Here is a 26,778-nt window from a genome sequence, read left to right on the forward strand (position 1 = left end):
GCTAGGCCATCTGCACGCCACAACTGTCTTTTTCAACCTTAACACAGAAGCTTCATTCCTGTCTCCTCCATGAGCTGCACATCAGATAGGAGAGGCTGAAGTTTCCGTGTTAAAGCTTTAAGAAAAAAAGTCTACATAATTCCAAGAAACAGATATATTTGAAAAATGGGAAAATAGAAATATAATTCTGAAAAGCCTCCAGCTGTGCTTATGAGCAGCGCTGCGCTTTATGAAAAAATCCACAAGAAATTAAAGGCTGTAGGAGCTTAATTTGTCTGTGGAAAATGAATTATTCTCAGTGGACAAAAATGATGTATGTAACAAAAATGATCTTGCAAAGCATTTTTTTGTGTTTATATGAGCTGTGAAATTTCTCTGCTGCGTTACAATGGTGATGAGTGATCATCATGATTGATAAAAGGGTAGATGTAATCATTTCCAAAATTAAAAGCATTTTTTACATGAGGGAGACACTGCAGTAATTCAACCGAAGCGTGCTGAAAGAGGCAATAAAGTGTGATTAATCACGATAGACAAATACTATTGCACTTATTGTGAACCATAATTAATCACGATTAAAGCAATGTATCTTGACAGCCCCAATAAATACTCTTACACTGTACTAATAATAGTCTTATGAGTTCAAACATTAATTTCTTAAATTCAAGCACCTGAATTGAGTTTAGAATTTAGGAGGAAATCTAAATATACTGCAAACCAGTCTACACCTATCAATCTAAATGCTTTATCCTCTGTAACAAACAAAAAAGGTTGTACTTTTTTCCTTTTTTCACATCCCAAATTTAACGTTTTGATCACATGCTTTTACCAAAAGTAAAGTCCCATTGCAGAAGAAATGCCCAAAATGAGAAAGTCTGTCCTGAAAGAATTTCCAGGCAAAAAACTCTCAGTAACACATACTGCGGCAGGTTTCCCTTTTCAGCATCAAACAGTATCACACTGAAAAATAAAGACCAGCTGTAACAGAGAAGACAAATCAATGCTATGTGACTATGAGAAGCCATAAAGACCAGGAGTGCAAACTGTAAACAACACTACGAAGGTTAAACCTTAACGGAAAAATTTACCCAAACCCCAAAAACATTTTCCTCTGACACTGTATGGAATTAAAAATATTAACAGTTTTGGTTAACGAGCAGACCTGTGCTGGTTTCCATAATTTAATAGGTCAATAAAAATATTGAAAATACAATTTAATTTGATAGTGTTACTGATAAAAATGTGTTGCTTGATACGTAATAGTGAAACAGAAAAGCCAGAATGATGGAGAGAAATATGAAATTTTAGTGTGGTTATATAGTTTGTCCACTAGAGGGTGCTGCTGGACAGAAACCTAGGGAAAGCTGCTGTGATTTCTTTGCTGGTTTATGAGAGATGAAAATCAATGATGAGGCCTCTTTGTGGCCTTAAAACAGCTACAGGATCAGCTGAGGATTTACGTTTGAAATGTTAAACACCATCTTGAGCTTGTGTTGTCCTTTTTCTGCTTCTTTAAGCACTATTTACACTGCAGGTATAAAATATTCACTCTACACACACAAACTGATAGCGAAAGCTACTATGCAGCAGGCCATCGATGAAGCATTTGGGATTACGTGTCATGTAGCTGCATGAGCTGGGGATAAAATCCCCAACCTTCCAGTTACAACCTTCCAGTAACTACATACTGAGCCACAGTCGCCCCCTTATTACCTGTAACTACTGCCACCATGTCTGTGATTTACAGCCTACTGTTAAAGTAGCAAGGTTTAAACATAAGTGAAATGTTTGTTAAAATCAGCAAAGCTCTTCACCTCTACAGGTCCCCCATCTGGCTTGGCCCAAGAAAGCTCTTCCCTGTATCCCCCCTTGTGGGCGGCCTTGTATCAGACAGAGCCTTCCTGTGTGGAGTTTGCATTTTTTGTGGGTATTCTGGCTTCCTAAAGTTCAGAGACTTGCTCAGTAGGCTCTAAATTGCCCGTTAGTGTGAGTGTGGCTGCTCATTTGCCTGTAAACGCGGCCTAAAGACGGCTGGGATTGGCTCCAGGCCCCTGCAACCCCAAACAGGAGAGTTATAGATAATAGATGGATAGAGCTAATGCCTGGTGGTTAAATGTCTGTGAGGTTTTCAAGTGGTTAACAGTATATACATGGAGGTTAACTCGGTTTATAGAGCAGGTGCCGGCTAATCTAGGTGCTGTTTTGGACTTGCCTTTACTCAAACTCTCTCCCATTAATACCTGTCTCTCTTCAGCAATCCCATTCTGATTGCAGCAAATGCCCAAAGCCATCTTAAAGGTGACGTATTTTACCCCTTTAAGACAAGTTTATATTGGTCTCAGAGGTCCCCAAAACATGCCTGTGAAGTTTATTGCTGAAAAACACTGCAGTATTGGATTTTTGCATGTCTAAAAAACCCCTCTGTTTCAGCCCTGCTCAGAACGAGCTGTTTCTGTGTCTGTTGCTTTAAATGTTACTAAGCTGTCTGACTCCGCCCCTCTCAGGAAATGGATGTGGCTCTTCTGATCCTCCTCTCAGCTGGCAGCTGAGAGGAGGATCAGGAGAGGAGGGCGGAACTTTCTTCCAAGTGGGGAGTGCCAACCAAACCTGAGGGCGGGGCTAACTCCCACATGACATCATGAGGGGAAAATCTGAGAACGGCTTGTTTCAGCACACATTTTCTGAAAGGTGGTGGTGGTGGTGGTGGGGGGGGGGGGGGGGCTGTAGCGGAATCGGGGGGGAACATATTTTTGCTACAAAAGCCTTGCATAATATGTGGCCCTTAAGACAAGGACGAGGGCTTAAATGGCTTTAAACCTTGGAGCTATAAAATGTTTTCAGTTCATCCATGCGTTCTTGAGTTGATATGTTGACAAGAATGGCCTGGATGGACGGACAATAGATGGACTCGTGCCACCAAAGATTGCAAAAATGCGTTCAAATACGTTTTTATCCTCTCAAATGTTAATAACACTACCAGCCTTGATGATGGCTGATATGTTGGGTCTTATTTTGGTAAATTTCAGTCTTTACTGTCAGTGGCGCTGGTGTGGGTTAGCAGGGAAAATGTTTTTGATTGAGGGTAACTTAGATGCAAACCTATATTTCTGTATGAAATGTATGGCACTAAGTCTTTGTTCTGTCTAGTCCGTTTTTTAAACTTTCTATTTACTGTAAAAACATCTGAAGAGACTACACACACACAAACCACCAGTCTTTAACAACATTTCTGCAGCTGTTTTCTAGAAACTGCGAAACGTGGTCATGTCCTTAGGCTCTTTGCTGGGGACGCACCAGTCGTCTGCCTCATGGATCGTCTTGTAGTGTTTCCAGGCAGACTTGTTGTACACAGGAAGCCTCTCAATGGACTCTGTGGAGAGTGCCTGTGAGACAATAAAGAGGGTAAAGTTAGAACAGAGTGACTTGTTGCTAGCATTTTTGTTAGCATGATAGTTTTAAAATCAGTTACCCGGATGTAGATGACAGCATCAGTCCCATAACCTTCCAGAGAGTAGAGCTTCAAGTCACCTTGGAAGTAACGAGCGTAGAGACGAGAGATGGGCAGACCGTAGCCGTAGCCAGCCTGGAGGGGAATAATAAACTCAGAGATGAGTGAAAAAAAAACACTCAAATAACAGCAGTTAGACCTATACCTAACCATAAAACATTTATTTACATATCTACATGTATCATCTGTTTAGCTCTAGAAGTGGCAGTTTTGACCTGAATAGCAGCAGACAGAGCAATTAGATTTAATTCCAACGTTTTAAGAATCCAAGGAACACCGGGTTTACTGACCAGAGGAGCGGCACGGCCGTCCAGGCTGGGTCGAGGAGCTGTGGAGTACGTGTATGTAAACAACCTGTCGATCTTACGCAGCGGCACGCCTCCTCCGCGATCGCACACCTGGAAAAGAACGCCCAATCTGAACTGTTTATTCATTCAATAACTCCAATTTCAAGATCCAACACTGAAGCCATGACAAATCCAGCTGGTCAGACTAAAAAAGCAGCAGTTAAGCTTCTACCTTGACTGTCAAATCCTCAGTTCCCAGAGCGACCTGTGCGTGGATTGGAGGATACTCCATGGCGTCGCCATATAACTCCATGGTGGCCCGCATGGCATTCTGTAACAATGAAATGACAACGACAAAAATCTAAATCTGCATCATAATAGTTGGCGAGATGTTTGGAAAGTCAGTCTTACCTTGAACAGTTCAAACACCATGTGGTATAAATGGGACGGCACATAAACCACTGTGATAGGTTTCTCCTTCTCTTTGACTGCTAAAACAAACAGATTTGATTCAGGATGATGATAGGGTTTTAAATCAAACATGTAGTGATGGCATATTGACTGATAATAAAAGTTAAATGCATTTAGGAAAAGCAGAAAACTACCATTGAATTCTTCTAGTACCAGCTCAGGAGAGTTCATGTAGTAGCGGTCACAGAGGTTTCTTGCATTTTCATATGCATCTACAAGAAAGAGGTTTATTTTTGGGGCAGAAATTTAATGGTGTATGGCTCAAAGAAACTCTTTAATTATTGTTAAAGACTCATTCTCACCTCTGATGACATCACTGACACGACAGTTTGGATCAATACTACCGATCTGTTTAGGATGGGCCGGGTTCACCTTCACCTTTCCACCAAAGAGGAGAGCTGGAATAACAACAGAGGACTGTTACTATGCACGACAGCATTGGTTCCCAATCTGGGGTCCAGGACCCCCCAGGGGGTTGCCAAAGATCTTAGGGGGGTGTAAGGCTGTCTGCTCTGAGGCTGCCAAAAATAGATTTGCAAATATTGATTAAAACCATGATAAAGCAGTTATTAAGTAGTTTATACAAAGGTCTTTTGATAAGAAAAGCATGCATAGACCTTTTCTGGGGTTTTATCAGCAAAACAATTAAAATCGGGGTGCCGCTTTTCTTAGGTACATGTAGGGGAAAGGTTGGGAAACATTATAGTACAGTACACATTTAAGTCCCTTGAACAGACCTTATTTTGTACACGACTAACAAACAGCATAAGTTTTACAATTATAAAGAGATATACTCACTGTGCTGGTTCAGTAACATCCGGATGGAAATCCTGCTCATGTAGAAACGATCTAAGAAATACTGAACATTCTGACTGACGACTGGATCTGTACCGTAAGTCTCCTTATACTCCACAACTCCCTGAGCCATGGTGGGAATGACGTCATTGTGACGGTTTCTGATCTTTATTACTGCATCAGTGAAACTAAACAAACAGATCAAGTCAAGAGGTTAAAACACAAACACATAACCAGACAAGTTGCTCCAAAGTTAACCAGTGTGTGCCTTAGTTTACTCACTCATATGTGACTTTTTCATCATCTGCATTTTTGTCTTTAAACTCAAGGATCTCCTGAAGACTCTGCACGTACCTGTACGAAGAAGACTAAAAGCATTACTTTAGATCAGAGTCAGAGGTAGCTAGTTAAGAGACAGCACAGAATCCACATACCAGCTCTGGACCAAACGGACTGAAGGAGTCCTCAGTAAGTTGTCTGGCAACAAGTTGATCTCTTTCATGATGTTGGCCAACCTCACAGGCAACTCCTGTCTGAGGAAGGTAAAGGAGGTTTTCTCACATGCATTTTCTGAACCTAAAGAGAAGAAACAGACACAGAAACCCATTCATTTCTTTCGTTTACAACAGTCTAGGACAGTGACTCTCATCTGGTGGGTACATGCATGTAATGGGAAATTCCTGCATGTTCTTAGTGCTTCTATAATGGTGTTTTCTGTCCTGTCTCTTTGTTCAGTCATACATTTTGTTCAATCTAAGGTCCAGAATCCATCATTTACATTAAATAAATACAAGAGGAGGATTTGCTCATATCCAAGTAAAGCTTGAATATTAGCATGTCTGACATGGAAGTCCTATATAACCTTACTCTCCTGAAAATAAAGAAACATTTAAAATTAAAACTTAGAGGTTTGAGGCCTGCATGAAAGTTGTCTTGCATGTTAGGTTGCACAAATAAAAAAACAAGAATAAGCTTTATTTATCCTTAGAGCTGGACAGTTCATATTACTAGGAACTTCTCAGAGCACGTCTATCATTCCTTTGAGGGCAGCCAACAGCTACACAGTACTGAGTAGTCAAATAACAGTTTATCTAGTGCTTTAAAATGCAACAACTGTGTTCATGAAGCTACCTGTGATGTAGCTTTTGATTATTCACTCACCAAAATCCAGAAACTGCTTCATTGACAGAGGGGAGGGAGAAAATTTAGAGTAGTAGTCGACGTCCTTTGCAATGGACACGCTACTCCTCAGAAACCTTAAAATCCTCATCCTGAAGGGTCCACGGCCAGCTCACGTAGAGAGTGGTGTATTTCCAAGACTGTCCCTGGCAGAAAAGCTGTCAATAAAGTGTAATCACGGGTGGCATCCCAGGAACAGCCGCGCATTTACTGCTAGCTCATACGTTGACATTAGCACGCGCTCTAACTTCAGGTGTTAGCAAAACACTCCTGTGTTGACGTCATGCTACGAAGGGCTGATTAGTAAAATTCGTGCCTCCATATACACGGGAAATACATGATTTATTTTAAATCCTCACACGCTTTAACAGCTCGGGGTTAAATCCTGGCAGCCAACTTTGAAATGTCAACATAGCAAAGAGGTTGGACCAGTAGAGCCACTTCTTCTTCTCGTGTTTAATAGCGCGTCGAAAACCGCTGTGAAAGCTGCACACCGCCACCTATGTCCGGGAGTAGAAGTGGCGTAACGATGTCCGATTATCGATATTTACAAAATATGGAGGATTTGAACTATTATATTTTATGGGTTTAAATAGAACTTTTAAAGTTAAATGAATTCAAGATTGTAATCAAACCCCTAACTCTTAACAAGTACATAGGTTGAAACCCACACACAATGTAATATTAAACATATATGCAGTTTATTTTGCAAAAAATAAAAAAATAACCCCGAAAGGAAAGTTTTTCTGGAACAATATAACTGAAGGTATTGACTGGAAAAGGGCATGGTTACTTTACAAAGTCTGCATTTACAACAAAATTAAAGAATTACATGTCAAAATACTGCACAACATATATCCCACCAATGTCTATCTTTCCAAATTTAAAGATATAGATGATAAATGCATGTTCTGTTGTGATGATATTGAATCTGTGGCACTTTTTAAACCATTGTACAATTTCTGTAATTCTGGGACGTATGTTGGGTATGTTGGGTAAAACTGAATTTAACACTATAACTGACTGTAAAAATGTAATAATGAATTACAAACATGAAAAATGTAACATTGAACTTACTGTCAGTGTAATGATACTGTATGACAAATCTATATTCACAAATGCAGAATAAGAAATGTACTCTAACTTTCCTGGATTCATAAATAAACTACAGCAGACAATAAGACTCTTAAACTTATAAACAGTTTAAAAAAAAAAGAACATTACAGTTTAAATCTTTAGTGAGACTCTTGTAAATGTGACTGGATCTGACACACAACACTGTAAAAATTAATTTATCCTTTATTATTGTCTTTTGATTATTTGTTTTCATAACACTTTTAAGCCTTGTCTCTTTGTGTATTGCTCAATAAAGCCTTCATTGAAAAAAAAGTAACCCTCCAACCCCACCCCCAAGGGCAGAAAAAAAATCATATTCCACAATCTAAACAAAAACAAAAACAAAAACAAAAACAAACTTTTTCTTGTCGTTATTCCATGAGGATTATTAGCGGTTTACAAAAACACAATGATAACTAACACACAAATAAATAAACAATAGCTATGCTTTTGTCAAAAACCGTTGTTTTAAATCTTTTTTTTTTCTATTTTATTTTATTTTTAATTTTAGGTCTAAGTAAAAACCGGCTGGTGGTTGGTTTTTGAAGTAACATTTTTCCCCCCGAAACCTTAAATAGGTTGCAGGTTAAAAATTGCCATTTATATGGAGCTAATTTTATTGATAATTTGTAAAAACAATCAATTTGTTGGCGTTTATGTGCAGTACACCGGTAACCCGGTAACTCGGTGCGGCTTTCAGTTGACTCAAGTCCCCATGAATTCTTTTCCCTGAAGCATGTTCTACAGGCTGTAAGTTGTACCAATCAAATTTCAGCTAGAGCCTCTCCAGGGTTATGGTTGGATATTAGACACGTCAATTATATGCAGGGGCGGGAATTACGTACTGGCAGACAAAACTGAGGGCGAATGTTGTTGTTTATCACCAACTGCCGTCACTTCCTTTAGACGGCTACAGAGATGCCTGCATGGAGAAATGCGAGGAAGCGGGCCACGTTTTGGTGAAGGATATGACGGTAATTTTTGAATGCTTCCTGGGCCAAGGTAACACCAACAAGTCTGTGATTTTGTGAATGAAGAACTAACGTCGTGAAGGGTAAAGTTAAAGTCGAACTGTCTCCTTGGTGGGTTCAGATAAACTACGCCTGACGTGACCCGCCAAAAGCTGTTTTCGGTTCAGCGAGGAAGTGACCATTTTGAACGTTAGCTTTTTTTCGTTAACGTTTGAATTCATCACCCAGCAGAAGAAATGAGCGGCGGATTTAACTTCGGGCAAGCCTCCACGGGCTTCACTTTCGGAACTCAGAAGACAACTGCCGCCCCCACAGCCACGGGCTTCGGGCTGACGAACTCAGCAACTCAACCTGCTGCCGCCGGAGGGGGCTTCACCTTTGGCACTCCGACTCAGGCCGCCACCAACCCCACTGGCTCTTTTAGCTTTGGCACCCCGGCCAAGAGCACAGCAGCCCCCGGTGGATTCTCCTTTGGGACCCCCACCACCACATTTGGCCTGGGTACGACACCTCAAACCACAGCTACAGGGCTGACTTTAGGCTCCGCAGCAGCTCCAGCAGCGGGGACAGGGTTTACCTTGGGTACGGCTCTGACTGCACAGACCACCGCTGCGGCTCCTGCAGGAGGGGGCTTCACCTTTGGGACTGCAGCTCCAGCTCAACCCCAACCTGCTGCCGCTGCAGCTCCTGCAGCAGCCGCTGCTGCACCTGCAACGACAGCAGCAGGTGGGCTTGCATTTGGGGGGTTCAGTTTTGGATCTACCAAAGTCCAGGTGACCTCAGCTCCAGCTTCTACTGCTGCTACAGGTGGAGGCTTCAGCTTTGGCGCCAGTGCTCCTCCCTCGCTCACTCTGGGCGCCCAGGTCCAGCCAGCCACTACATCTGCAGCTGCAACAACACAGGGTGGAGGATTTTCTTTTGGGATTAAACCCTCATCAACCCCTGCTCCTCCTGCATCCACCCAGGCAGCCCCAGCAGCTGCCCCATCTCTCTTTTCTACACCTGCCCCCACAGCAGCTGTCTCAGGTGCTTTAGCCGCCTCTACAGCTACTGCGACAGGTACCGGCTTCTCTTTGGGTGCAGCTCCAACGCCAGCAGCAAGCACTGCTGCCCCTGCAACAACCACAGCGGCAGCTGGAGGTCTGGCTTTCATGCTCAAACCTCTGGGGGCAGCCACCACCACCACCATCCCTGCCTCTACTGCAGCAACTGCAGCCTCTACAACAGGTGTTGCCACAGGCTTCGCCCTGGGACTTAAACCTGCGTCTGCCACTAGTGCTGCTACAACCGCTGCAGCTACGACCCTCACTACAACCGCTGCCCCACCTGTGATGACCTACGCTCAGTTAGAGGGTCTCATCAACAAGTGGAGTCTGGAGCTGGAGGACCAGGAAAGACATTTCCTGCAGCAGGCGACTCAGGTGAATGCATGGGACCGCATGCTGGTGGAGAATGGGGAGAAGATCACAGCACTGCATAAAGAGATGGAGAAGGTGAAGCTAGACCAGAGGAGGCTAAACCAGGAGCTGGATTTCATCCTGTCCCAGCAGAAGGAGCTGGAGGACTTACTCTGCCCGCTGGAGGAGTCTGTGAAAGAGCAGAGCGGAACCATCTACATGCAGAACGCAGACGAGGAGCGTGAAAGAACGTACAAGCTCGCTGAGAATGTGGACGCACAACTAAAGAGGATGTCACAGGACCTGAAGGAGATCATTGAGCACCTGAACACATCCAGCGGCCCTGCAGATACCAGTGACCCAGTAAGATCACACATCAGTTGAACCTTGAACCAAAATTTTTCTACTCATTATCTTTTTTTACAAAGCTTAACTTCTCTCTCTCTTTCTCCTCCTTAGCTTCAGCAGATCTGTAAAATCCTCAACACCCACATGGATTCACTTCAGTGGATCGACCAGAACTCAGTCCTCCTGCAGAGACGAGTAGAGGAAGTGTCCAAACTGTGTGACAACCAGCGCAAAGAGCAGGAGAAAACCTTTCGTTTAACATTTGACTGATGCACTAGAAATACATAGTCATGTAAAGTAACATAATTCTAATGTTGGATTTCATTGTTAGACATATATAAGAATCTCATTCAACAAAACTCACTTTTTCTCCTCAGCTGTTTGAGTTGTCAAGGGTTTGCAGAAAGATTCATATTTTCAACTTTTATATAGAGTAGTGACAGTTATCTATTCCAATGTAAATGCTTTGCTTGTTCTAAAAATACAATTAAATAAATCTTTTGATTAAGGCTCTGTTCTATTGGTTAGTTTTACTGCCATTTCTCTATTAGGAACTTTTTAGTCACAGATGTGCAAACATGCAATATGCAATAACTTAAAAGCTTTGACAAAATCTAATTATTAAAAGGATTATTCTTAAAAGACCCCTACTGACAGTTGTTGCTTTCATAAGTTTTTCAGTTGATTTATAATAATGAATCAAAACTATTTCACTTTTTGACTAAAGGGCCTTAATATTGAACCATTTTGTCTTTCAGAAAAGCTAAAAACAATGACCCATATCCACTTTCTCAATTGTTTAAGACAGGGGTGTCAAACTCAATCACAGCAGGGGCCGGATTCTGGATTCAGGTCTAACCTGAGGGTCACCTTTTTAACCATAAACTTAACCTTATTTCACTAGTAATAAAATATGAAAAAAATTGCATCGATGATAAATAATTTTGAGGTTAAAAAAGTTTTGAAAAAAGTTAAGTTTAAAGGCTCATAATCTGAGAAATCTAAATGTATTAGTTCATAAAGGTCAAATCATGAAATTGAAATGCAAAATTATGTTTCTTTAAAGGCAAATATATTAGAAAAGTCAAAATCATGAGTTTGAAAGGTCAACATATGAAATAAAATTTGTAATCATGAAATCAAAGGTCAAAATATTCAAAATTTTAAATTGTGTCTAAGGACAAACTGAGATTATGAAGTCAAGGTAAGGTGTTAAAAATATGAGATAAAATACAAAATAATTAGTTAATGAGGTTAAAGCATGACTAAAAATTTTAAATTATGTATCTAAAAACTCAAAATATTATATAAGAAGGATATCTCAAATCATCAAGGATAAGTTTACATTTTTGTACTTGAGGAAATCATACTGATGGGCCAGTTATAACAGAAATATCATATGATCATGTGGGCCAGATTTGGCCCCTGGGTCTTGAGTTTGACACCCGTGGTTTGAGATTCTGTAATTTCTCTGTCTTGTATGATGATTAACTGACAAACTTCAGTACGTCACATCGGGCTTCATTAACTGGTTATGGGACAATTTTAGGGATGTGTGATGTAAACAATTTTGCCAGTACTGATTTATCATAAAAAAAAAAAAGTTTCTCCTGTACTAGAATTCCCCTGTTCCGCTGATTGTGACATCGATAAAACCCTCTACCTTCCAAACGTGAGGCAATTGTGGCTCTTTTAATTCAGCTGAGACTTTACTGTTAGAATTAATTTTCCTTATTAATCAACAGATTTTAACATCAGTGTTCTTCACTGGGACAATCCTGACAAAGTTCTTGAAACATCAAAAACATTTTTTCCAAGTACATAAAATGAAAGTAGCTGTTCAGACCTAAAACTTCAGCCCATATAACACTTTAAATTTCGAGCAGGGGTTCTCTTTTAGCCTCAGGACACTACTATGTCTTGAATAAGCAACACCCAAATACCTCTAAAAATGTCACCACCTTAATTTTTATTTAATGAATTTTGCACATACTTGAACAGAGAAAGGACTGAAGCCCTTTTCTGACTGCATGTATACTTTGTATTTTATCCCATGATAAGGTGGAGATTTTGAGAAATTAACAGGTAAAGTGGGTAAATCATTTTTTTTCCTCAAGAAGAGGAAATAAAATGGTGAGACCTCAGGGGGATGCATGAAACCTACTTGCCATCAATGATAAACAATGTAAAATCTAAAATGTATGGATGTATGTCCACTTAGGGCCTCCATACCTAAAAGACTTTCGCCATAGGCACACGTTCACGACCCACTGAAAACAGCTCAGGGACCCACTTTTGTGTCCTGACCCAGCAGTTAAGGAACCACTGGTTTAGAGGACAGAGACATTTTATTATTTATTCATGGTGTCTGCCTCGTCTTCAAAAGAATTAAAAGTTGATCAACCAATTCAGCGACAATGAAGTCTTTTCAAAAGTACCAAAAAAGTCTTAAAAGCAAGACTCAAGCTTACAGAAGAGGATTAGGGCCAATGAAAAAATAATTTTTGAGATGCAAACTTTTTTTAGTCATGAGAAAAAAGTCTGAACTCTTAAGGTCAAATATTGATTAAAGTCAGAATTCTGAGATTAAAATCAGAAGACTTTTACCTCAGAATTCTGACTTTATCTTTTCTATATTTTCACATTTTTATCTTTCAGTCAACACAAATTACATTCTTACCTGCTAATGTACAGGTAAGGGATTAAAGAGAGCGCCTTCAAATGAATTAAGACAGTCTCCAAAAAGGTATTTAAACAATTAAAATTATTGTCAGATTTTCTGTATTATACCCTGTTAATTATTCATGTATCCTACAAAGTTGTTGCAGACTTATTGGCTGAAAATTCTCCCATCTGCCAATAGCGACTCTGCTGATAAAACTGTCACACTAGCGTGTGTTAGTACAGGAAACAGGCGACAGAAATGCAGATATTTGCTTAATTTATACAGGACAGTATCATATTTCCCTCTCCCATAATGATACATGACAGGGTATACGCAGGAATCTTGAAGTTAATTTTAATACCTTTTTTAGACTTTTTCAAGACCTTCTCAATATTTTTTAAATACCTCACCGCCACTTCAAGCTGTAACCATTTACATCAGTGATATTTTTAACTTAACAGTTTTAGTTTGTGATGAAGACTATAGACCACTATGACACAACAAAATTCAAATAGGCTGGGACAGCAAATCTTTGTGCTTCTAAATTTCCACCCGCCCGCTCGGGCTGGCACTCTCAGAGACAATTTACGAATGCACCCACAATAGCCTAGTTTTTTATGTACCTGTTCATCTTTGTTTTTTAATAAAAAATAAATTCACCCACTTTTACGATGTTTTTGGGACTCAAACTCTTGGACAGCTAATTCAGAAAAAAATACTTTCAAAATTCAAGACTTTGTAAAGTCATGATAAGACTTTTTAATACTTTTTAAGGGTCTTCATTTTCCCAAAATTGATTTGTCACCTTTTAATACTTTTCAAGACCCTGCGGATACCCTGCATGAATGTGTGAAATGAAGGCTGACAAATTAAAATCTTACACTAAAAATACACAATTTTAACATCAGTCAATAAACCAAAAGGCACTGCACTCTAAAACATCAATGGAGTGGAGGGATCAGCTACATGTAACGGTTTAGTTTTCTGAAACAACCCAGTTTGTGCTTCTCGAGTCTCTTCGAGGGGCTGTAAAGGCATCACATGGATAAGGAAGTTATGGCTAAAAATCTGCATGTCGGAAACTTTCCTTTCACTCCACAGAAAATTCCACAGAATTAATCCATTTTAAGCATTTTTTTATTACATTTGACAATTCATAAAAACATTCACTTTCTTTTTTTTCTATAAAGACATTTTTTGCTTGTCACGTCTTCCCTTTGGACTCCACACAGAACAAACATTTGATTTCAGTGATGACCTACAGTACAGTTGGTGCTACCTGAGTGCCACTACAGTGCAGCGCAGAGAAAAAACAGTGACATCTAGACTGAGCCATGCTGATTTATACAGCTTTAGTTATTGTAAAGTGATGATGTACCTAAAATGTATTCCAAAGATGATAGAAGCTGTTTTTTTGTTGTTTGAAAGTCCTGAAAAGACATAAAACACCTCACAAACAGGGTGATTTACATTCATATTAAAGTCAGCTATAGCTGTACCTTCCTTGCATAGACGTCAGCGCTTCTTTTAGACAGTATAGCTTCATACAAAGTTAACTTCAGCTTTAGGTCACACATAAGACTGAAAAACTCTTTGGCTGCATGACATTATTTATAAAAAATAAATATACAGTGTGTGAAAGCATTTAAATATGTACAAAATTTACAAAAAACATGTAATCATCTATACAGTGTACAAAAAAACTCAAATATAGGAACGTGACTAGTTCCTGAAATTCACAGACATGTTCACTAAAGGAACAAAAATTTAAGTTCAGTGTGTTCAGGTCTAGAAACTCATTAAAACTCTGGTCCTGTTTCTGTGAATCCTTCATGAGTAGCTTTCATTGTCAGTCCAAGTCGTCATCCACTGTTTTTTATCAAAAGGATCCAGTTTGACTTTTCCATCTTTGCACTCCGGGGTTTCCTTTTTGATCCGCACAGCATGATAGCGAGGGACGCTGTCCTCTTGTTTGGAGCGTTGGAAGAATCCACACTGAGAGGGGAGATTTGAAAAAACAAAATGCATACATTAAAAACTGAGGCTATCAGAATCGATTTTTGCAAACAAGAAGAGAAATGTGGAGGAGTGTTAAGCATGCTTTGCGGTTAAATTAGCCAGGCAGTGAAAGCGATGTCAGCAAAGCACCTGCAGATCACACTGTTAAGATAAAACATGAAGCCTGCTGAAAGAAAATGCATCCATTACTCCACAAACCTCAGAAGCACATACTGCAGAACTATCTGGATCCTTACATTACACTTTTTTAGTTTGTGTAATGGAAAGTTTCCCATGAGCTCAGCATGATATGTGTCTGAATGTTTGAGCGTTAAAGCAGCTGATTGAGCTTTAAAGTAAGTTCATGAGTGCAGGCTCTCACTCCATGCTGGCAGCTTGTTTTTACCCCTGATCAGAGGATAAATCAGGCCTCAGCAGAGAGTTTGTCTTTGTCAGAGGGCTGAACATGGATCTCTGCCTTGTGATACGCAGCATCGTAATCGTCTTTTGATGCTCTCTTGAAGAAACCGCACTGAGGGGAAGGAAGGGGGGAGTGGGTTGTTAAAGGTGACAAACTGAGAGTGAGGCCACAGTGAGTTCTTTCAGGAAAATATCAGAAAATATAAAAAAGGGACCCTTGGATTGATGCTAAAGTATCAACCACACTTTTGTAGATATCACCCTGAAATCCAGAATTTATCAGCCCCTATGTTTAATTTTCACACATAATAAACATCACCATAAAGATTCTCACCTTTAGTAGATTTAAAAGTGGCAATAATTCAAATCCCATAAGCAAATAAACACAAACTCCTGTAGTACTTTTACTAAATCTACATAAAACCAGTCAGTGCCTGTAAAAGTTCTACAAAGTAATGTCAATTGAATAAAAATATGTAATGTAAAATAAACGTTTGCAATATTAACTTTATCAAACCATTTCTGCAACTTTTTTGCCCTTTTCACCATTTTCTATCCATTTGTTTCCCCTGTTTTCTAATTTTTTTAATCTAATTTTTGACACTTTTAACCCTTTTTCAAAGTTTTCCACCAATCCACCAATTTTTGTCCCTGTTTGCAATTTTGTAACACATTTTTAACCATTTCAACCCATTTTAAAATTTCTTTCCCACCCATTTTTGGCCCCTTTTGCATTTTGTATCCATTGTTTGCCACTTTTAACCCAATTTTGCCACTTCTAACCACTTTTCACCGTGTTTTTCACCGTTTTTGTCCACTTTTTTGCATTTTTGATTCCATTTTTGCCACTTTAAACCCCTTTTCAAAAATTTCTCCACCAATTTTTGTATCGTGTTTTTTCAACCCATTTTTGGCCCCTTTTTACATTTTGTATCGATTGTTTGCCACATTTAACCTATTTTTGTCTACTTGAACCCAATTTTGCCACTTTTAACCGCTTTACCCAGGTTTTTACACCATTTTTGTTTTGTTTTTGCATTTTTGTAACCCATCAGTGCCACTCTTCACCCATTTTCTCCACCCATTTTTGTCACTTTTAAGCCATTTTCAACCCAATTTGGCCCTTTTTGCATTTCTGTATCCTTTGTTTGTACTTCTTTATCCATTTTTGCCCTTTTTAAAAAAAATTTCTCCAACCAATTATTGCTCCTTTTTTTGCATTTTGTAACCCATTTGTGCCACTTTTAATCCTTTTTCACAATTTTTCCATCCATTTTTGCTGCCCTTTTTTGCATTTTTATCCCATTTTTGCCACTTTAAACCCTATTTCAAAGATTGTTTCCACCACTTTTTGTCCCTGTTTGCATTTGTGTAACCCACTTTAAACCATTTTCAAATTTCTTTCCCACCCATTTTTGGCCCCTCTTGCATTTTGTATCCTTTGTTTGCCACTTTTTTCCAAAGTTTTCCCAACATTTTTGTCCTGTCCTTGTCCTTTTTTTTTCTTTACCATTTCCCCACTCATTTTTGCCCCTTCTCATTTTTGAACCAATTTAACCACTTTTATCACCAATTCTTTTAACCATTTTATGCCACTTAATCCAATTCATGCAGATTTTTGAAATTATTTAATCATTTTCCCCTTGAAGTTGTCTGAGTTCCTTGTACTTTATTTTCTGGTGTCCCAGTGTTTATGCACATCATGGCTTGGCAAGTCTGACTTGACTTTCCCATTGGTTTAGTCAATCCACATTAACATGAGCAAAAAATGTCATTCTGTTTGAAGAAAAGGGGTTTACATTTTTTGGGGAAAAAAACAAAACAAAAACAAACAAACAATCAAAAAACAAAATACTGTTCTTTGTTGCTCTGTGGTGATTATTCAGGTTAAACATAAAATATGGTTATCATAGATTTACTTAGACCATGATTATGCTGACCTCCATGGGCCTCACATTTTGCCTGGCCAAAATATTTGACTGTATTTAGCCTGTTCAAACACAGCTTTCGTTTCCTATTTCCCCCTATCTTCCAACATCCAAAACAGTTATTGGAAATCTGAAAATGAAATTATATGAAATAGCATCTGCCAGTCAACTATCACCCATGACGTTCCAAAGGAGATCTTTTTCTTTGCTACTTGTTGGTCTGAAGTGGAAAAAGTGTGGACAACTCTGTTCTTCAAGTAAATCTCCATAAAATGGGAAACTGTGTTTACATTTTTTTGTACAGGTAAGACTGGTATTCATTAAGATAAAACACTAAATCATTTCAAACAACTTATCAATTTTACTGTGCAAACTACTACATTTGTTTATATTTCTCATATTTTCTCTATTATTAATAAACATATTAGACATGAAGCTAGAAGAATCTGCCCTCACCTTCCACAGCAGAAGCACCAGCAAAGCCAAAATCAGTATTCCTGCGAGAACAGCAACCAGGATGATCCACCAGGGAACTCCACTGTGCTGAGCTACTTTGCTGTCTGGGGACACGGTCAGTGTCACCTAGGGTCAAAAAAGAGAAATAAATGATTTAGGATACAGATAATATAGGGTTAACAATCTGCTGTAGCTGTTCATTTACTCACATCAGTGTCAGGAGTTCTCAGGATGATGTTTTTAGCCTGAGTGTGGAGGACGAGAGAGGCCTTCACCACGATACGCAAATGTGAGAGAGAGGTGTAATCCTATGGAGAAAATAGGTCTCAGTTTAGTCAGGCATAAAGCATAAAGAAACATGAATCACTGATGATGTCAGCTAAAATACCTCGATGAAGGTTGAGTTCCAGAGACGAGACCTCAGTTCAACCGCAGTACCGTCCAAGCCCTGAAGGGGGCACTTGAGCACCACACATTTGATTTCACTGTCACACGTCTGGGAAAGAAAAGAGTCACATGGAGATATTTACCTGGTGTTAGTATGTACTTGGTTCTAAATAAAGAGCAACAACTTTAGTTTGGTATTCCTTACTTAGATCAGCTTTTGGATATTATTTTCTTTAGCTAATTATTTTCTTAGCATAATTAGATTTGCATTATTAGTGCTTTAGTTGAGTTTGATGATTGGGTAACACTGTAGAGACCTGAGGTGGTCATGATAGAAGGGTAAGTAAAGGACCAACATGCACCTGGGTAGGCCTATGGTTTTTCACGTTATTTTGTTTGTGTGATTTTTGGACAATAAATCATCAAAAAGGAAGACTTTTAGCATGGACAATGGACTTTGTCTGCCATCTGATATAAATGTATTTAGATGTGTTTGTTCACAGACAAACAGCCACAACATTACATTTCAAAGAAAGGTATTACAAAGCGAATAAATCTGTTCACTGACTCACCAGAACTTTACTTTTCCCAGACAGCGACAGCATTTTCCCAACACTTTTTCTTTCTCCAATTTCACGTTTTGCTCTGGACACAGACGACTCCTGAAAGAACATTTCCTCTCATCAATTCAAGATGAAATTTAGCAGATTCATTTATTATTATAAAATCCACTGTACATAAATAAACAGGCTTAAAAGAATGACCTTTATGTGTTTGAGAGAGCCGAATTCAGACTCTGGAAAGCAGTGGACGTCCTGTGGTCCTGTAGATGTGACCTTCACCAGGTACAGAAGCCATTTTCCATCTTTGTTGTATTTTGGCCACTGAATGTGAAGTGAGGCTTTGACTGAAGGTGTCAATGTCTTCCATAAGTTGTTTATCTGAGGGAGAAATTAACAGTCAGAAATTAACAACAGGCACTTTCAGGGTGCCTTTTAAAGCTTTTTCTGCACCTTACAGCAGTGGTAAATTCACCTCCTTATCATATTCACTATGCCAGTGTTTCTCAACATTTCTTTCTGTCAAGGCCCCCCTTAAAAAGAAATAAAAAACATTTAAATCCCTGTGATTGTTGAGGGATTTATGCAGTAAAATAATTTATACAATTAATCTCTAAGGCAGTGGTTCTCTACTGGTCAGGCATCAGGACCCTCCTCCTTAAGAGAAATGCCAGCACAAATAAAAAGAAAATATATCTTCATTTGTTTCAAGAATTCTGGCTAATCAGTAGTCACAGGTTAATCAGTATCCTTGGCTACTATTACACCATGAAGACAAAAGAACACTCCAAAAATGTTGATGTTTGGACCTTAAATAGAAAAACTTACTGAAGAAGGAGAGGACAAAACAAACACAAGCACAATCACATCAGTACAGAAGGATTTGCATGTATAAATCTTATTTTACTCCATTTTCCAGACATAACATGGAGGTTTGGTAATTTCTCTAAGAATTTCCCTGTTATCTTGGGTAAACCAGCTTTAATTCTCAACAAAAGGGAGATAAATAGGTAGAAATACATGTATGAAATTACAGTTTGTCCACTGAGGCTTTCTGTAGATGGAGTTTTTGCAACATTTCTTTCCTTAGCACACATTCCCGACCCACGAGAAAGAGCTTCGCAGCCCACTTTTGGGTCCCGATCCACCAGTCGAGAACCACTGCTCTATAGCACTCTCATATAATTATATAAATGCCTTGGATGAAAATGACCGTGGTCATGTTGATTAAAAAAACACACTTTAATGTGTTTCTCACCCTACAAACACTTGCTGAAGTGAGAACAAATGCATGACCCCAACATTCACGACATTTCAGGGACATATGAGGTGATTTTGATTACTTATGCTGGGATAGCTGATGATTTGTATATTCATGTTAATTCTTGATTACATGTTAAGTACTCTGAAGGCCGCCCTGCTGAGAAAAGCTGCATTATGCAATAAAACAGTGGTTTTTAACAGGTCTAGCCTCAAGAGTTTGGACCTGGGAAGGCAAAAATCATGTTGGCTAACACATGCAAAACAGTGATTCCTCAAGTTTATTTTGTAACTGCCTAATATTTTGCCCCAAAAAAATTTATTTTCTGTAACAATGTATTGTTTTAGCATTGTTTTATTTGATTTTTCAGTCTAATAAGTAAACTGTTCGGTCAGTTATTTTAATTATGATAGGCTTACAACTACAACTTTGACTATTTCAAGCATTTTATCCAAAATCCAAGCACTTCCCAATCTTTGAAACACTTACGTTCAAGCACCTGTACAAACCATGAAATACGCTGAGACTAAAGACAAAAGTGGTATTAAAATCAAATTTATATAGAGGCAGGTTAAACAAATGAGCTTACTTTGAACGTATAATTGATCAAACTTCCGATCTCTTCTTCCGTTTTCATCGCGCTTTCACCTTTCACCACACCTCCAAAAGAAACCTGATTTGGGCTGGCCTCCCTGACAAAAACCAAAAAAAGAAAGGTTTAAGATTCACCAATAGCTGAACAAAAAGTTTATCTTAAGTCAAAAAAGTTAAAATAAATGGTACTTGGTAACACTCTGACACTTACCCACTGACAGATAAAGGCAGTTCAATCATAACTCTGACCTTCACTCTAACAGGAACAATGTTTTCCTGCACACTTGTACTGATAGAAAAAAAAACATAATAAAATGAATTTATTTCAGTTAATAAAAATACACAAAGCCCTGTTTTAACAGATGCATACTGCATTAACATTCCCTTTCATGTGCCAAGCATAACTCACAGCAGTACTTACGTTTGGAGATGAAGGTCAACATCTACCTCAGTGGTGTCCAGAGTCATGCCCACTGTGCTCAGGATGATGTAAAATGTTGTCTGGTGGGAGTAAAAAACAAAACATCTCACATCACATTTGTCAAAGTACAGTTACGTTATATAAACAAGCAGAAAATACAAAAAGTCCATACTTGTGAGTCTCTTTTAAAAGGATTCCCCAAATCACAGTCTGCTTGAGAGCCGCTCTGATTGGCTGTGCAGATAATTGGCTTATCCACCTAGAAAAGGACATGAAAATTTGATTACCTGTGTGGTTTCTGAACTCCAAGCCAAAATCAACACTGATATAACAAAAGAACCTTTAGCACAACACTTATTTTTGAAATTCTTAATCTGATCTTAAAAGTATTTGTTTAAATCAGCTGATATCCATCAGCTATTATAAATAGTTCATGAAATCCCATACATGTATTCAACAATGCTAATTCTTTTAAAAGGTCACATATTATGCAAAATACACTTTTTCAGGCTTTTCTAGCAAAAGTATGTGCTCTGGCCTGCCCACAATCCCCCCAAGAATTGAAAAAAATCAATCGCCCCTCCACCCCTTTTCTCCTCCTTTCAGAAAATGTGTGCTGAAACAAGCTGTTCTCAGATTTTCCCCTCATGATGTCACGTGGAGGGTTAGCCCCGCCCCCAGGTTCGGTTGGCCTCCCCACTAGGATGAAAGTTTCGCCCTCCTCTCCCTGATCCTCCTCTCAGCTGGCAGCTGAGAGGAGGATCAGGAGAGCCACATCCATTTCCTGAGAGGGGTGGGGTCAGACAGCTTAGTAACATTTTAAGCTACAGACACAGAAACAGCTCGTTCTGAGCAGGGCTGAGACAGAGGGGTTTTAGGACATGCAAAAATCCAATAACGGAATATTTCTCTCAGCAACAAACTTCACACGCATGTTTTGAGGACCTCTGAGACCAAGATAAACTTGTCTTAAAGGGGTAAAATATGTGACCTTTAAGATTTTCTCAAAAATACGAACATGACAATGCTAAAACAAAACAAAGGCTGTTTTCTCACAGTTTTTACTATACTACAATTTATCTCACCTGCTGAAATCAATAGAAATAAACATAATAAGAAACTATAGAAATGTAAAATCAGATTCTAATACATAAGTGCAATAAAACAGGTGTAACAGTTCTACACATGTGGCCACTCATGGGTTTGTAGAGTTGATCGTTTTCTTTACCGTTGTTTGATATGACCGCACTCCAGAATATGAGAGTGTTTGTGGGAAAGTCCCCAGTAGCTTTGCCTCGTAAGCATCGTCTCCGTTTATGTTGTCGACCGTCACCCGCAGAGCCAGATCCTTCCTGTCATAGTTCAGATGAAACATGGGGACGCTGTTCTTCCTGTAGATATATTCACATAATACATCATCTCAGGCTGAGCTCTGAGCTTTCTTAAAACTTCTTGCTTCAAAGAGTTTAGATGTCAGAGCTTACATGGGTAATGGAGAGTAGACGTCCAGGTTGCTTTGTTTGTAGAATAACTTGTAGTCCATTTTCAAGTTACTCCGGCAGACATGATCCTTCCCACAACCCTCTTTGACAAAGTTTACCTGCATAAAAGTTTTAAAAAATCACTACAAACTTTCCACATCTGTCTGCACTTTGTCATAGCTGTATAATAAATGTATCCTAAAGTTAACCTGAATGATGTCTTTATTTGGTTGAGAGGAGTCTAGTATAGGCATGAGGTGAGGGAGGCTGTTCCTTGTCTGTCTTCTTTTAGTGCCCACGATTTCTGCAGACACCTCAATGGGAATGCTTCTCATTTTGTCCTTTATATTTTCCTGGGGGGAAAAAACAACAGCAGAAGTTATATGTAGTGTGGAAACTGCTTATGCACAGTTTTGTTTTACATAGGTGATGTCTTATGGAATTAATATTTACGTTTGATGTATTAATTTTGTTAAAAAAATACTTAAAAACACTTTGATGATAAATTGGAACATTATCCATCTCTACAAGGGCTTTCAAGTTTTTATCGTTCCTAAACATCCTCATAATTTTTTACCTTTTATGAACTAATTTTGTATTTTCATGTGATGTCTAACATATTGTAAGCCTTTCTGTTTGGTGTTTTTATATTAGCTACTGCTAGGCTATTACCACACACTCACACAGATATCTTATGTGTTTTTATTGCTCCTTGTACGCCAAAGTGAGTGAATAAATAAATAAATAAATAAACTGAGCAGGTATACCTAATGAATTGATTGGTTAGCATGTAAGTGATGGATTATGCATTTAATTGCAGAACCTGTCCTGCACAAATCTTTGTGCAATGCAATCAGTTTCATTATAGATAAATAAATAAATTATTTGGTCAATAAATGTGCATCACACATAACCATAGTAACATAGAGCATTACATTATGTTGTTTAATGAAAGGTCTGAAATTGAAAGATATTTAGTTTTCAATTCCATCAGAGAATCTGTAATCAGATCATGTTTGGGATTTTTATATCAAAAGATGATTAATGGATAAATCTTAATCTGATCAGTGTTTTTATCATATTGCTTTTCATCTGAGTTAAAGAAGCCAAGAGAAAATATTATTGTGAAGGCAGAAATCCTGCAAATGTAGTTTAAAAGTGAGGCAGTTATTCTCTACCTTCAGTCTGGCTACTAGCTTAGTGCACGTTTCCTGTTTTTGGTTGCGGAGATCTATGGTCCCATTGAACTGGTGCTCTCCCTCTGTACGAGATTTGTTTAGGAACGTCACTCTGGAGGGAAGCCCCTGTTTCCTGCGATCTCCATCTGCCTCCACTGAGTAACTGATGGCTGAAATGAAGAGAGAAACATCTGTAAGAACAACTAGACTGATCATAATCCTTTAAACTGTGTATATTTAATACCATTTCTCTTACTTAGTCTTGGGTTGTAGGATGCAGGGTTTGCTGTGTAGGTGAAGCAAGCGTCCACAGTGAAGCTAAAGGCAGGAAATGAAATTTGTTAACATTTATAGCAGGATGTTTTCAGTATGAGGCCATCTAAAATGTAAGAATGTTAGAATACCCACCAAATGCTGTTTCCACAGGTTTTTATTGAGAGGTCAATTTCCTGTGGAGATATTTTGACATTTCTCCTGATGCTGATGACTGGCCGTGCTCTGAAAGAAAGCTTAGTTAAGCCCTCATACCAAACAGAAGCATTTAAATATACTCATAATGTGAGGGAAAAAGCACCTGTAGATCAGAGCTGAGTCAGACAGAGAGCCTACAGCCAAGTCTGGATAAGAATTACTGTCCAAATCCATGTTCCCAGCCAGGGAGTATCCAAAGAGTTTCATGTGGTGTGGCTTTCCTGAAAGGATCTGCAATGAAGGGGATATTATTAATAATAACTGAAAATGAAAAAGCAATACGTTTAAGAAACATATAGATTAAATAAGACCAAAATGGCTTCTTTAGTCTATGGAGGACAATAAGGAGGCTAAGTCCTAATACACTCAATGCCACTATGTTTTGTGCATATAGGTAGGGTGTCCCGACTTAGTTGTAATGTAGGGGTAGGGTGAAGTGGTGCATAGCCCTTCAAATTAAGATTTTTCAGAAACACAGTCCCAACTGAGTGTTATGAGAAATAGCCAAGAATGCCATATAAATTATTCCTTATTGTTACCTCCGCCAAGGAGGTTATGTGATCGGCAGGGTTTGTTAAATTATAATAATAAGTTAGTTAGTTTGTTTGTTTGTTAGGAAACATAACTCAAAAAGTTATTGGCAGATTTTGATTAAATTTTCAGGAAATGTCAGAAATGGCATAAGGAAGAACTGATTAGATTTTGGGATTGATTCGGATCACAGTCTGATCCAGAATTTTTTAAAGGATTCGTTACTATTGGGAGTTAGGGCTAATGGCGGAGGTCGGCGCTCTCCGAGTGCTTTTCTAATTACTGAGGTGTCTGACTCCGCCCCTTTCAGGAAACGGATATGGCTTAATGGATGTGCTTCTCTTGATCAGGAGAGGAGGGTGGAACTTTCTCCCAAGTAGGGAGGGCCAACTGAACCCGGGGGCCGGGCTAACTCCCTACATGACATCATGAGGGGAAAATTTGAGAACAGCTTGTTTCAGCACAAATTTTCTGAAGGCTGGAGAAAGAGAGAGGGGAAGGGAATGGATTTTTCTGATTCTTGGGGGGGATTGTGGACAGGCCTTAGGCACATATTTTTGGTCACCCCATTTTGTAGGGGGAGATTTCAGCACCATCTCTTGAAAAGCTGTTTTGAGGAGCAGAGGGGCACTCAAAAGTGTTAGAGGTAGAGGTGGGGGTAAAAATCAGAAAAAGACTTGCACTCTAGCAACATTATTCATCTGCTTGTTCCTCGTGTCAGGGCTGCATGGAATACTCTCCAGACTTGAACTTATTTTACTTGGAGCCTTTCTTTCTGTCTTTAATGACCGACAACGTGAGACCATGGAACAGTGCCTGTGTTTTTAAATTTGTTACTGTGAGTAATTTTCCAGCACTTTATCAGCAATAACATATGCACTTTGAAAAAGTACTATTTGTTTTAATTTATTGTTGTATTCTGTCACTGAAATGTATTATTTTGTGACATGTGCTGCTGACCTCTTGGCCAGGTCAGCCTTGTAAAAGAGACCTTGATCTCAGTGGGTTTTATCTGGTTAAATAAAAAATAAAGAAATGGGATGATGCCAGGTCTTTAAAGCGTGAGTAATTTCATTACTCCAGGCTCAAGAGCAAAACTATGATCTTTATTTAATGAGATGATGATAGTGAGGTGCTTTTTGACAAGCACCGAGAGAATGTCCCTCTAAAAAAGATCTTGAATTCCAACCAGAAAGCTGTTTTATGAATGGTTTCCTTCAGAGCTCATACAGGCAATATTTGTCTCTTTAGCACGTTAGAGGCTACAAACACAACAACCACAGTTTCAGCTTTCAAATGAGTAATACAGCGTTTGTTTTTTTCAATATTTTACTTTACTGTCACAAATAATATATATATATTGTCTGTTTTAAAATTCAAACAAAGAGCTTTTTCCCAGGCTGAGTAGTTCTACCCAGTACAAGCAAATCGGTTTGATTAAATAAGAAACCTTGGAGGAATTCCCCTTTAAATTTATAAAGATATGTAAGCTAATATTTGCTTATTTACACATCCAGCTGTAATAGGGAAAAAAACTTTTCCAGGGACATGGATACCATTAACAAGTCTGCTTTTGACTTTGTTTTGGTCTCCATAAAAACCTCTGGCAGGGAACACACTACAAGATAATCAGGCGATTTTTGAAGATTATCTGACGGTTCTAATGATTATCCTGCATAATCTTCCTGTTCAGAAGATGATCTGACAGGTTTAGGGGTTGCTCCAACTTTGAATGGTAGATGTTAAACATACTCAGTGTTTATGGTCAGAAATACAAAAAGGAAATCAGAGCATTCGCTCTGTGGATTGTCAACTGGAACGGGAAAAGAGCTGATCAGGAAGCAAGCTGACTGAAGAAGAAAGTAGAACAAACACAACCATGGTGATGATAGTAAACATGGTACATAAACTTTAGATGGACATGAGAAAAGGAGGACCAGCATGTTGGTTTGTGGCAACAGGATACACCATGTCCTGCAAAACATACTGTAATTAAACTGACAAGGAGAGGAGCTGGACTGAATCTACCACCACAGTAGGTGTACCACATAGCTAGCAGCTAGCCACATTTAGCTTTTTTACTCTAAAGTCAATGACCAAAGGAGTTTTTTAAGTCTTGAGAGTGGACATTCTAGATTTTTGTGAATAAAATCTGTCAGTATGTGGTTTGTTTTGTCATCTTGTTGTACACCACACACTATAAAAACAAAACTATCATTCTCTCTCTCACGTGTTTCTCACATTTTCTACATTTGTAAAGATATTTAAAACTTTTAGTGGGTAAAAGGCTATCTTGCTTTAAAATGCACCAAAATGTTCACCAGATAACTTTGACATTTAGTGCCTGAAGGGAGT

General features: G+C 38.8%; 3 protein-coding genes across 7 annotated transcripts in view; 1 reads left to right on the plus strand and 2 right to left on the minus strand.

The window, feature by feature from the left end:
• Nucleotides 1-2,722: 2,722 nt before the first annotated feature.
• Nucleotides 2,723-6,681, minus strand: pdk1 (pyruvate dehydrogenase kinase, isozyme 1). 3 transcript variants are annotated; one of them, XM_041807067.1, is made up of 11 exons: nucleotides 6,223-6,681; nucleotides 5,496-5,637; nucleotides 5,344-5,415; nucleotides 5,065-5,249; nucleotides 4,569-4,664; nucleotides 4,401-4,478; nucleotides 4,207-4,283; nucleotides 4,028-4,126; nucleotides 3,799-3,906; nucleotides 3,470-3,583; nucleotides 2,723-3,383 (listed from the first exon to the last, which is right to left on the minus strand). In XM_041807067.1, the coding sequence occupies exons 1-11, from the start codon at nucleotides 6,329-6,331 to the stop codon at nucleotides 3,243-3,245; spliced, it is 1,221 nt and encodes a 406-aa protein (XP_041663001.1). In that variant the 5' UTR covers nucleotides 6,332-6,681; the 3' UTR covers nucleotides 2,723-3,242. The 3 variants fall into 3 exon arrangements, with proteins under 3 accessions (XP_041663001.1, XP_041663000.1, XP_041663002.1); XM_041807066.1 differs by having other exon boundaries at nucleotides 4,207-4,286; XM_041807068.1 differs by having other exon boundaries at nucleotides 4,207-4,286; nucleotides 5,496-5,594; nucleotides 6,223-6,325.
• Nucleotides 6,682-8,262: 1,581 nt separating this feature from the next.
• On the plus strand, nucleotides 8,263-10,581 carry nup62l (nucleoporin 62 like). Its single transcript, XM_041807854.1, has 2 exons — nucleotides 8,263-10,087; nucleotides 10,184-10,581. Exons 1-2 carry the CDS (start codon nucleotides 8,564-8,566, stop codon nucleotides 10,340-10,342), a joined length of 1,683 nt encoding a protein of 560 aa, XP_041663788.1. The 5' UTR covers nucleotides 8,263-8,563; the 3' UTR covers nucleotides 10,343-10,581.
• A 3,278-nt stretch (nucleotides 10,582-13,859) lies between these two features.
• itga6a (integrin, alpha 6a) overlaps nucleotides 13,860-26,778 on the minus strand; it is a 29,108-nt gene continuing 16,189 nt past the window's right edge. Inside the window, exons 9-26 of one of the 3 annotated variants that reach the window (XM_041807045.1) lie at nucleotides 23,996-24,123; nucleotides 23,830-23,919; nucleotides 23,678-23,739; nucleotides 23,422-23,591; nucleotides 22,453-22,596; nucleotides 22,247-22,362; nucleotides 21,991-22,153; nucleotides 20,935-21,021; nucleotides 20,763-20,842; nucleotides 20,553-20,630; nucleotides 20,337-20,439; nucleotides 18,691-18,867; nucleotides 18,499-18,588; nucleotides 17,928-18,035; nucleotides 17,749-17,847; nucleotides 17,540-17,665; nucleotides 15,142-15,267; nucleotides 14,595-14,732 (exon numbers count right to left, since the gene is read on the minus strand). In XM_041807045.1, coding sequence (XP_041662979.1) covers nucleotides 15,160-15,267; nucleotides 17,540-17,665; nucleotides 17,749-17,847; nucleotides 17,928-18,035; nucleotides 18,499-18,588; nucleotides 18,691-18,867; nucleotides 20,337-20,439; nucleotides 20,553-20,630; nucleotides 20,763-20,842; nucleotides 20,935-21,021; nucleotides 21,991-22,153; nucleotides 22,247-22,362; nucleotides 22,453-22,596; nucleotides 23,422-23,591; nucleotides 23,678-23,739; nucleotides 23,830-23,919; nucleotides 23,996-24,123 — 1,929 coding nt within the window. In that variant the 3' untranslated portion in view covers nucleotides 14,595-14,732; nucleotides 15,142-15,159. Of the gene's footprint in view, nucleotides 14,733-15,117; nucleotides 15,268-17,539; nucleotides 17,666-17,748; nucleotides 17,848-17,927; nucleotides 18,036-18,498; nucleotides 18,589-18,690; nucleotides 18,868-20,336; nucleotides 20,440-20,552; nucleotides 20,631-20,762; nucleotides 20,843-20,934; nucleotides 21,022-21,990; nucleotides 22,154-22,246; nucleotides 22,363-22,452; nucleotides 22,597-23,421; nucleotides 23,592-23,677; nucleotides 23,740-23,829; nucleotides 23,920-23,995; nucleotides 24,124-26,778 lie in introns of all 3 variants that reach the window. The other 2 variants (XM_041807046.1, XM_041807044.1) reach the window with 2 other exon arrangements.

The sequence above is a fragment of the Cheilinus undulatus genome, linkage group 15 (genome assembly GCF_018320785.1).
Source record: "Cheilinus undulatus linkage group 15, ASM1832078v1, whole genome shotgun sequence".
NCBI classification, from domain to species: Eukaryota; Metazoa; Chordata; class Actinopteri; order Labriformes; family Labridae; genus Cheilinus; species Cheilinus undulatus.